The 12,795-nt window shown below is 31.8% G+C and overlaps 1 protein-coding gene across 1 annotated transcript in view; it reads right to left on the bottom strand.

Annotated features, from left to right (window-relative positions):
* The window catches only part of LOC134708046 (uncharacterized), a 67,270-nt gene extending 54,750 nt beyond the window's left edge, over window positions 1-12,520 (bottom strand). The window contains exons 1-2 of the mRNA XM_063568306.1: window positions 12,278-12,520; window positions 6,374-6,404 (exon numbers count right to left, since the gene is read on the bottom strand). Of these exons, the coding sequence (XP_063424376.1) occupies window positions 6,374-6,404 (31 nt within the window). The 5' untranslated portion in view covers window positions 12,278-12,520. The remainder of the gene's footprint in view (window positions 1-6,373; window positions 6,405-12,277) is intronic.
* Between the last annotated feature and the right edge of the window lie 275 nt (window positions 12,521-12,795).

Below are 12,795 nucleotides of genomic sequence, written 5' to 3'. Positions count from 1 at the left end.
TGCTCTTTCACGATAAGAATACGACTATTTGATTAGGGGAGTCAGATTTTTTTTCTCCAGATTTATCATTTTTTTTTCATATATTGCTGCGCGTGTTAATTTTCATTCCGTGAGTTAATCTATTTTTACTTATATATCATTTTTGTAATGAAAATTGTGTTACATTATCGTACTGTCAAAGTTATTTATTTTCACTTCTTAACAGGCTAAGTTTTTCATTTTCAGGGGTATTGGTTTGTGGATGCGTTATTTCCAAACAATGAAATTATTTTAAACCGCTCAGCTACCTTGAGGAAATACAATTTTCGTCGCACAATTATCAAACATGTATTTTTTAAAACTTTCATTATTTCAAGTTAGGATGTTTTATTCACATCATGAATTAACTGACAAGAATAAGAGTTCCATCATATCTTTTTGTCTATCGTGTAAGCTAAAAGTTAGTAAAACTAAAAGTTAGTAATACACATTTTTATTTAAGGGCCAGCTGAGGTATGGAATTTTGTCGCTGCGTTGAAACCCATTGGTTGCCTTCGACTGTTATTTGCTATTTGGTCGGGTTGTTGTCTGTTTGTCATATTCTCCATGTCAATGCCCAATTTTATTAAATTTATCGAATGTCAAAATTTTTAGTTTAAAAAAAAATGATATTGCGACTTAATGAAAAGTCGAAATTTTGATTTTCATAAAACTCGAAATTTTGACTTGTTAAACTCAAAATTTAGACTTCACTCAATATTTCTACGTTATGAGTTATATCAGCAAGCAGAAAACCATAAACTTAAGAATGGAAATGGATATGTGAATTATTTCAAAGAGAAAACTCGACCAAAGAGAGGATAACAGCCGAAGGCTACCAATGGGTCTTCAACGCGGCGAGATATTATGACAGTGTCGTGGAAACTTAAACATGTAATCAACATGCACTTGTTCTTTTCGACTGAAACTCTTTAATAGTTCATGCTAGTTAATATATATATATCATAAATATTGCCGAACTATGTGAATGATGCTTTATTAATTTGTGTCCATGTCTCCTCTCCTTCTATATAAAATTGTAATTACTATGTTTGAATACCACCGTTGTGGCACCGTTAAAGTCCACAATTACTCTAAAGTCCACAACAATTTTACGCTAAAGTCCACAAAATTTCTACTAAAGTCCACAAAATGACCTCCGCTAAAGTCCACAAAAAAACACCGTTAAAGTCCACAAAAACAAATTCCGCTAAAGTCAAGAAAAAGCACCGTTATAGTCCAAACATTTTTTTTTTATTATCAAAAGATCAAATTTCTGTTATTTACACCTGACATTATAGATTTCGCCAATGTATTGTATTGATTGTCACATGTATTAATCTGTATTATCTCCCTTACTCCATGTGTCATGATTATACATGTAAGATTGATGGGTTATTTCCCTTTACTGTTTACCGCCTCATGATCATTATTAAATGTGCCTTTCTAACGATCACATGTGTTATGTTTTCTCTGCTTACTGGCGATCCCACCGCTGCCACCACGCCAGTAAGCAGAGAAAACATAACACATGTGATCGTTAGAAAGGCACATTTAATAATGATCATGAGGCGGTAAACAGTAAAGGGAAATAACCCATCAATCTTACATGTATAATCATGGAGTAAGGGAGATAATACAGATTAATACATGTGACAATCAATACATTGGCGTTTAAAGTCATAAGAAACGAGTGACTGGTAAAAAATAATGTTCTTCCAATTCTTGAACCAACGCATACAAACATCATAAACTTAGTCTTTTGTACTCGAATTTATCATTTTTTTCGTGTAAATTTCGTATAATCGTCAATTTTTTTTTCAATCGGTCAGTGTTGTTGTGAAAATATGGCAGGTAATTAAAGTTCGTGTTTTGAAGCCGAAGTTTAACGATTGTCACCTGTTTGTCAACAATTGACGAAAAATAAACAAAAAAGCATGGAAATTGAGCACGTGTTTAACATGTAAATACAGATAATAGTTTATTTTAAGGACATCCATGCGTATTGTGGTCACCGGATTTTTACGAGATGGGTCAAACTGAGGTCACCTTGCATACGGAAAATATGTCGGGGGAATTGCTTGCTGGAAGGAAGCAATTCAAATAAAGTAAACTTCTTCTAAATATGATTAAATTAAAGAATTTTCTTCAGAAAAAAGTATATGTACATAAGTTTTATAATGAAAACTATCCATTGAGTTATAAAAAAACATATGCATTATTTTTTTTGGACTTGAGGTTTCTTATGACTTTAATTAAAAGCATGGACTTTTGTTCTTAGAAAGTAAATCTTGTCAGCATAAATTATATTTTTGATGAATGAAAAGATTATAGTATTTGCTTTATCACCATAAATTTGATCTTTGTGTTGCGATTTGCTATCAATCAAACAGACAACATTTCGGAAAAGTTATCTAGCTATTATACTCTTTTATTCTTAATTGAACAATTGTTCATCCACAAGAAACCCCACCATAGCGTTGTCTTTATGCATATGCTGGAGAAATAATTTGAAGCCTATATTTGACATTTAAATTTCCTTTGCAAATATCTATAAAACATAAGTAAGATTTCCATCTAGTGTCTGTTAGGCTCCACAGAAGCCAAAAACGGTGAAAACGAAAAACGAAAATTACGGTCCGTAAATCTCAAAAATAGACTTTGAACTATCATGTTCTTGTTTGAAATCAAAATAATGATAAAGAATACCACACATTCATGCATTTTGTGGTTCTCGGCAGATTTCCATCACTCATTGGTTTGCATGTTTGTTTTGATTTTAAAAAGAAAAATGAATTTGTTTTAGAATGAAAGATAAATTGAATAAATTATACGCGGATGTGGTTCTGTATTGTGTATTATCCATGTTTAGTACAAGTATAAAAAAAAATATTTCAACAATGTTACATGTACATGCATATATGTTCCAGACAATATGAGTATTTGAACCGTACGCGTACGGGACCATATAAGTGTATCTGAACGTATGATCGTACGAGCTCGACCATACGTCATGTACATTTGTCAAATTTATCAAGAGTCAGAAAATGAATTAAAAACTTTAACCAAATACAAAAGTGACGATACATTTTTTAGTATGAAATTGAGTTCAAATGCTCAAATTGCAATTGGCGGTATTGGGAGTACATACATGTATATTTTGGAAGATTAGTTTTTAGAACATTTAGGAACGTTATTTCAAAAAGCGTCAATCCAGTAAAATATAAGGGTCAGAAGTTTTTGTCACCTACAATTCGTTGTTATATATATCATGAAAATCTACGGTTTTTTTTTTCATAACAAATATTTAGGGAATATTTCATGTAAGATTTTTTTAATCAAAATTAGTACCAATAGAAGCAGAACTCTCATAGGTTTATTTGATTATTTGGTAATATATCTATTTTGAAGCGTTAATTATCAATTTCTGATAATATAACACAAAGTTTATATTTTATCAAAAAAATTGATTTGCACCAGGAGAAAAAAAAACCGAAGAAAAGTATGACCAAATAACCCATATATATTTAGACAATTCTGCGCCTTTAAACAAATGGTTTGTGAAAATGTTTATACATATTAATCTTGTGAGTAATTTAACATGTGATTAAAAAACTTTACCAAGATAAACAACTAGTGTATGTATATTTTTTAAGCCCTATTTATGGGCATTGGTTTTCCCGTTTGAATGGGGACCTTTATAGCTTGCTGTTCGGTGTGAGCCAAGGTTCCGTATTGGAGGCCGTACCATGACCTATAATGGTTTACTTTTATAAGTTTTAACTTGGATGGAGAGTTGTCTCATTGGCACTCATACCACTCTTCCTATATTGATCAAATCAGGTTTTATTGTGACATTTTAGTAGAAAACAATTCAACGCATCGATAATCGATACTAATCGATAAAAATATAATTTAAAGCATAGAATATTTTCTGTTTTATTTAGAATTTATCATACTGGCTTCATTTTTCCGTTCTGAAAATCATAACACATTATTTTTCGTTGTTTTCTATAACGAACACTGACATTAATAACGTTAGTAGTTTGTTGTTTAATGATATAATCAAGATTGTTACCTAAATGAATGCCGTTCAAATGTTATATATTAGGAGGCACCTTAAAGTTTGCTTTGTACATTAATTATATCAAAAAGTGATTATATGCAAAGAGTAAGAAAAAAAGTACTTGTAGAATGCAGTAATAATAACTAACGAATTTACAAACTTTTTAGAAATTATTGGCCATCATCATCATAATACAAAGATCAACCTTAATGTAACAAAATCATATACAGATACTGTACTTCTTACATACATGTATCAAACTGATAAAAAATACTACCGAGAGGAAAGGCCCATGCTTTGTATTGCACTATCGGAATAAAAATAACGAATAATATGTTTTTCACAATAAAAAAAAAATGGTGTGGACTTTAACGGTGCTTTTTTGTGGACTTTAGCGGAACTTGCTATTGTGGGCTTAAAGGCGTTTTCTTGTGGAGTTTAGCGGAGGTCATTTTGTGCACTTTAGCGGAAAGTTTGTGGACTTTAGCGGCGTTGTGGACTTTTAGTGGAAATTTGTTGTGGACTTTTAGAGGAATTATGGACGTCAACGGTGCCACATACCATCAAAATTAGGTACTTAGAAAAACTCGAAATTTTCTAAGTATCTATGTTTTAATGTCGAAATTTCGAGTTAAAAAAAGTCAAAATTTTGAGTTAAACAAAAATCGATATTTGAGTTTCGAGTTTAAAAAAGACTTTTAAAAGATGACATTTTAAGAATTCTTTTTCTTGTATTACAAGGTGTAAGGCAGGGAGGAGTATTGTCTGGGTTATTATATTTAATATTTATAAACGAAATGTTGGTTGAACTTGAAAATGTAACCAGAAAACAGGTGTATATCATATAGCCAGTTGCTCTCCTGCTCTCGCTGACGACATTTCGTGTATTGGCAACACCCCGGTAGGTTTACAGCGAATGTTAGACACGTGTACTAACTATGCTAATAGATGGCGATTTTGCTTCAATGCGAAGAAATCTTGTGTAATGCAATTCTCCCTAAATCCACGAGAAGTTCGGTTACAACACGATTTGCATAGTGTCTCCCGTTAGCAGAGGATTATACTCACTTGGGTATTGAACTAAGCTATAATTTAGATCGGCAGAAAGGACCTCTAACGCATGTAGAAGAGACAAAAACTCATTTTTCGCTCTTAACGGTGTAAGTCTCAAGTCAGCAAATCCATGCGTTCTACTTAAACTGTATGAATCTATTGTGTTACCTACTGTAAATGTGGACTAATTTAAAGTCAAACGATACAGCACCGTTGAATTGTTTTCAGCACTTTATAGTCAAGCGTATTTTAGACTTCCAATATGTCGTATATGTGCCAAGTATACTTGGATTGCATCCCATTACTTCAACTATAGAGATAAAGAAGTTATATTTCTTACAAAAACTTTGTAGCCTTGATGGTAAATTCCTTACGAAAAAACTATTTCTTGTGCGCCTGTACTCTTATTTTATTGACACCGAACGTAAACATTATGAGTTCATTCAAGAAATTATGGATATCTTATATAAATATTATCTTCATAATATGTGGTTATCTTTATGCGAGATGGAGTTTTCCCTACAAAACAATCTTGGAAAATTATGGTAAATATTACGGTAGACAAAGTACAAACTGATGAAAGGACTCGTCGAATACAGAGTGACAATAACTTTTCTCGTTTTAGACTTATTCACCTCTCGGTCAAAGTCCCTGATTTCTGGAAATGCGCTAGATCATCAAGAGAAATCATAAACGCATACTTCATAACAAAATTACTAATTGACATCCCTAACAACACGGGAAGCACTTGCGAGCTATGCGACAGACCATTTCTAGATGTGTACGTACATGCGTGTTGTAGTTGTGGTACTCAATCAATCAGAGATGCATGGTGGGATTTCATTATTGAAAGGTTTCCATTGCAATTATTTGTCGAACTGTATTCATATGATGATTTTGGGCAAGCACAGAACAGCAAATATCGACACTGACAGTTTTCTTAGTTTGTGCCACGTACACGTTGCACTCTGTGTTGCTGAGTATAGCAGAGTAACGAGTAGGATGATACAGTAGCGTGCTAAGTATATGAACTGTCGTTAGTGAGAGCAATTGTCTTAAAATGGTCTTTTGGTAATTTGCTTTAGTTATGGTAAATAGTGTAATATTGTAATATTGTATTGTGTTGCCTGTTATGTAAACTTTTGTAATTTAATTTGTTAACATATATGTTGTTCATTGAATCTCTTGATGGAGGAAATAAAGAAATGAATGAATGAATGATTTAAAAATACTTACATAATACCAAACTGATAAAAAGCATTTCCATCTGCAAGAAAATATATATCCCTTTTAGTGAGGGTAATCATCATAGCTAAATGGTTTAATTAGAGCCAAAAATTTATTCTTAATCCTTTTGACATTCATAAACCTGAATAACATGAATAAGGACTATATAAAAAAAAGCACCGCCTTTATGTATTAGAATAGTTTTAAATAAAATGCAACGACTATTATGGAAAACAATATTCAAAGTATATAGTCACGAATAAAACGCAGAATACCTATACGTGAATCATCTATAGATCAGTCCTTGCCTGGTACTTGTGAGAAATGTTTTCCTTAATTTGACTTAGAGATAATAAACTACATCTTGTTAGTGGACTTTCAAACTTGTATATGGGGGACAATTGGTTATATAGTACAGCATTAAAAAAAAATATTATGAAGTTTATTTGTTCAAATTGATTTCATCAATATTAAGTTTACCTTTTTTTATAAAAAGTATCAATATTAAGTTTACATTTTTTTATAAAAAGTATCAATATTAAGTTTACATTTTCTTCTTTTTTTTTTAAATAATGGATTTTTTATTTTTTATTTTAGGTATAGAATAGAATAGAATATCTTTATTTCCATAAGAGGTACCCTCAAGGGGCATAGTTCATATACATTCATGACATTATATAGTTACAAACGTATAAATCCGCGCAAATGTAGTTACTTTTCAACAGGTAAATTTCGCGCAAACGTAATGCGTTTTGTCGTGCAAACGTGGATATTGTTCGCGCAAATGTAGGACCAATCCGCGCAAACGTAACGCGCCGATCTTTTCTATTAAGCATACGCAATTTATTAATTCTTGTAGTACTAGTCGGATCAAAGACCAGAATATCTAGCGCCCATTTTTATGAAATAAACAATTTAAAAATGTGTGTATGGTCTCTCTGTTATATTTGTGGATGGACGAAAAGACGAACGAAAGGACGCTCAAGGATGTGAATATAAAACGAGCCCGTTACCTTCTTTCCAAAAAAAAATGATTTCTTTTTCACAGCCGTTATGTTTATAAGTATTAATTGAAAAGTCCTTTGTAATGATCAATGCCATAATACATGTTTCTGGTTGTAAACCATCCTTCATTTCGTTATAAACAAATACTTCAATATTTGTTCCCATCGAAAAAATATAACAGAAATATTCTTCCACTGGCCACTAATTTTATAATGGAAATTCTCTTTCATGGCATGAGTTTTCGCAAAAATTGGCATCGAAAACAAAGGTGAACGGATTAATCCGGCGCTAACAAGGGCTATAATGTCTGCGCTAAAATTTCCCCTTGTAGATTTAACATTATCCCATCAATAGAACTTTTTTTTACAGTGAAACATGATACACGGATATTCATCCATCTTTCCATGAAGCTTCAAATAGAGGAGATACAATCAATAAAAGAAAAGGTAGACGCTCTTAATTTCATTGACATGTCCCCCGGAAAAAGTATTAACAATAACCTTGACAAGTAGCCTTGTGAACATAATGTTTGAGAACAAACGGACCATAGCTAAGTTCATAGATTGATTATTTGTTATTTTATTAAAGTCCATGCAGTGGCAAATAGTTTATGAATTTTCAGGACGAACACAAATTACAGGTATGACAAAAAATAGAGATCGACTGTAAAGGGAGGAAAGTTTGGAGTCTTGAAACTGATGATTAGAAAGAGAAAGAAATTTTACCTTACATTTAATGGGCGCAGGACATTTTAGCGAAAAAAATAAAACTACTAGGGGACATTTGAGCGCCAACATTAGAAACCATTTAAGCGCCGGATTAATTCGCTCACCTGTATTTTCGATAGCCCATTTTAGCGAAAATTTACCTGGTTGAATATATTTTCATCATGGAAATACAAGTTGTTGAAACGAACAAAGGAAAAACATTATTTTGTATATTTTCATCATTAATGCTTTTTATTATCATTCTGAGTCGTCATAGGATTTTAATACTTCTATAGTAAACTTTCCAAAAGTTACTTGTATTTTATTATCCTTTCATTCAAAATTAATCGTCAAAGATTTATATCCGTCTTTATGATAAAAGATTGTGTAACAAAGAATATAGATAAATTGACACTAAGTGGTTAACTGGCCACCCGCTGATTGATACTTCGACACAAATCTTAAAAGTGAACTTTGAATAAACCATTTTTGGTTCATAATAACAAGACTTGAGCACTTCCAATGAAAAGATAAACAGAAAGGAATGATATAATAAAAAGTTGGTTGGTGATAAAGAAGCATTATTTGTGGAACTGCAGATTTGTGTGCGTCAACATATATTTATATATATGCGGGAGTGAATGGAACGGACGAACACGCCTTTTTTACTTTTCTTTCCTTTCCTTTTCTTTTCCTTTTCTAGTCGTTTTTAATTATTTACAGTGTATGTAAAGTGCGGATCCTAAAATATCATTTTCACTGTATATGCCATAAATTTCTGATGTAGAATTATAAATAAACAGACAATTTTTTTTTTATTTTTGAAGAAAATGAAGAAAATGAGTTAAAATGTTTATGTTAAGAAATAAATAATATATAAGACAATGTATGTCATCGGGGTTTTATCGCGCCTAACGCCACCCAGCTGTGAAATATATACCGAAATAGGAGAATATTTAGGTTATTTCATTAACAGATCGTGCAGGTGATAAAATACTAGCAGGTAAGATGTTGTTGTAGAAAAATATTCATTTCAACACAATTATTAAAGTTGTATAACGTAGAATAGGTTTTGTCATTCAGTTTCTTCATATTGAACTTAATTCTTTATGATGCTTTCTTTATGCGAGTCAGGTTAACTGTCGAATAATGATACTATACTTTCATTTTCACTGTAGAGCGATTCATTAGTATTTGTATATGCGGTGCATTTTCACTATCTGATTTTTTTTTAACTATTGAAGCCTTAATTTAGCCGACTTGCTCAAACAATTCAGATAAAGTAAGAGAAGGATTTGATAAAGTTTAACTTGCGGAGGAAAGTTTGATTTAACACTGTAATAAATTCAATAGAAATAACATTTATTTAAATGTATTCTATTAAATTTCTCATAAATTGTAGGGATCTTTATCCTTGGTTTTATTTATCCATTTCCATGACACTTCATCACTAATTACGTACATCTTGATTAAACCGTTGGTTTTCCCGTTTGAAAGGTTTTACACTGGGGCCCTTTATAACTTGCTGTTCGGTGTGAGCCAAGACTCGATCCATGTTGAAGACCGTATTTTGACCTATAATGGTTCTACTTTTTTAAATTGTGACTCGGATGGAGAGTTGTCTCATTGTCACATATGACATCTTCTTATATCTCGGTATCTGTGGCTTAAACCGAAACGAAAAAGGAAAGAAAAAAACTACTTTTCTAATATATTCATAATGGGCTTAATATGAGTGTTTTCAAATCGTACAATTTTGACTAACCGGTTAGTCGGATGGTCGTTCGACCGATTAACCGGTTAACCGATAGTTTTAGACCCCGTTTACACTGACAAAAAAGATCGTTCTATACAGTAACATCAATAAGATTGATCTTTGGTCCAGTGTAAACGGGTAAGATCGATCTTCAATCGGACTTAAAAAGTATAATTCTAGAGGTGCCTTTAAAAAGATCGATCTTATTTGAATCGATCTTTTATTTGGTGTAAATGCTTTGATCGATCTTTTCCGGGTGTTTGTTATATCTAGATAGGAAAATAAAGGTCAGATTATTTTAATGTTGTAGTGTAAACGCATTGAATTAAATAAGATCGATCTCGATCGGTCTTGCTTGTGCAATGTAAACGCGAACTGGTCTTTTTAAGATCGATTCAAATAATGATCGATTCAATTGCTTTGCCAGTGTAAACGGGGTCTTAGTTCATGTTTGACTGAGAGCCTTACCTATAGTCCATTACAAATATTCGTTGAATTTAAAAAAAATTGAGAATGGGGATGAGGAATATGTTAAAGAGACAACATCCCAACCAAAGAGCAGATAACAGCCACCCATGGGTCTTCAATGACGTTTGTCCGTTACACATTATACATGTTATAAAGATTGTCTGTGAGGAATACTGGCTAAGTTTGACTTTTAAAATAATCCAATACCACCGTATATACTATGGCGTTGATAATATCTTCATATTGAAAAAAATAAAATAACCTTCTTGATCTCGTCGAATTAAAATGATTCTTTCTCTTTCTCTTGATGTCTCAGAAAATAATGTGGGGTGTTTCAATTTGCAATTACCAGCTATATTCATAATCAAGAACATTATTTGTCACACTTTGTTTGTGAAATGGGCGCATCGGGGACTAAACAAAACCTGTTACTGTCATTACGTTTTTTAGTTTCGCTAGATGCTATTTTTGCTGTCGCCAACATTTTCATAAACTTTAAAACAAAATGTGAATTCATTTGAAGGTGATCGAAATTGCCATCGTGTAAAACACTTCAAGAACAAAATACGGGGTATATGCACTTGCTGGTCAAATTTCACATTATTGTTTTGTAACCGGTTTCCTTTTCCAAAAGTAGGATATTTAGAGGCCATTATCTTTGTTTTCAGCTCTGGTTTCGTGATTTGAAATATGATTTAAAAGGGGGGAATTATGCCATTATTTTGAATATTTGCGCAATGACTATACTATAATGATGCAATACAAAATTTGATTGTTTGATTACTGTAAATTGGTACACGATTTTCGGTAATAAAAGCCAAAAAATGGGGACAGTGCCCTTTTACGAGGAACTTCCCCAAACTGATAAACATTTATTCAAAGTATAAACATAGCGAAACGGACTTGTTTATATATAATATTTCTCATGCGTATCTTGTTTATAACAGGACGGCGACTGTGAATACCGCTATACCCCGTACGGTTCGATGAATACAATTAAATGACATATTAAACATTATTTTTGACTAACAAATTCAGTAATCACTACTGTAATGAGCTTTATTTGCTAGGCCAACTAATTATATTGTATTCGAAATTTTACTTAAAACTTTTCTAAAGGATTCATTAGGACACCAATGGAACTGTTTAAAAGGTTTATCATATCATTTAACCTTTTTATGTCCGTATTTACAACACATCATTTACTCTGGAGTACGGACAAACCAGTATATTTGAAAGGCACGAAAACCACGAAAATTGGAATCCAACGAATAATAATGAATCCACAGTAGCAAATTTACAAGAGAATACTAAATTATCCTGAGATTTAAGAATATGAACACATTGTGACGAATCATATTTCGTAGAGAAAATAAAAGTGAAAAACTTAGCATTTTTAACTTAAACGAGGAAAAGTACATTATAATTAGAAAAAAATTTCTAAAGGAGGGAACCACTTTTTTTTATAAAAGCCTAGAAAAAAGTCGGTGAATAATACAAAATTCTTGAACATGTATTGACCATATATTACCACATAGATGTATATAGTTCTATGGGGAAAGTTTCTTCAAATAATATAAATATGTGCCCTTTTGTACTAAGAAGTGTTTTTTTTCTTTCAAAAATATATTTGTTTATCACTTGAAATGTACCATAAAAGGCATTACATTGAGAGGTGAGGGGTTGTTCCCAACCTGTTGAATCACACTTTTAAACAGGTTTTCATGACGTTTTATTATTTAGAAACATCTTCCTTTCTCTCTTAACTTTTAAGAATATTTTGTGTACTTTGAACGAGTAACATATCCTTGTATAAGTCAACACATACTTTTCATCAATTATTATATTTAAACGGTTCACGATAATTCGTACATTTATATAATTAGTCGTTAAAAGATCTTAAAAACGTAAAGCTAGAAATGTGAATAGAAACGTTTCTATATATTTACATATTCTTAAAGCGTATAGTCCACTTACCAATTATATTGGAACTGAATAAATTCCTGCATCGATTGTCCCACACTTAATTTACATGGGGACCCATGTGTGTCAATAATACATTTCCTAATTTTCAGAGCATGAAATTGTCATAACCAACGATGTGTGTCAATTAGATTTAGGATATAAAACCCCTGAGGTAAAGTACGATGTTTTGTTTGTAAAGATTTTTTAAACGGGATTGGCCGTTTAATTTTACCCCAGGCATTGTTCTTTTCATTAAAATAATTCAATTATGGCTCCTGTCTTTTAATGTTCATCATGTAACGATAAGATAAATTATAGTGACGTCGCGTTTGTAAAACATAGAACAGATTCTGAAGCTCACAAGACAATGAATTACAGTTAAGGTTTGTGACCTCTTCTGTAGTCATTTTTGTAGGAATTTTTCAAACTTCAATTGTATAAAAACTACAGATGTAATGAATAATAGAGAAAGGCCATTTGGTACATATACCAAGCGGAAACTTGATGCAATGCATTATTATTTATCGTTC

The sequence above is a fragment of the Mytilus trossulus genome, chromosome 2 (genome assembly GCF_036588685.1).
Source record: "Mytilus trossulus isolate FHL-02 chromosome 2, PNRI_Mtr1.1.1.hap1, whole genome shotgun sequence".
NCBI lineage: Eukaryota > Metazoa > Mollusca > Bivalvia > Mytilida > Mytilidae > Mytilus > Mytilus trossulus.
Note: the sequence above shows the minus strand (reverse complement) of the source record. Positions and strands in the feature narration are given on the sequence as shown.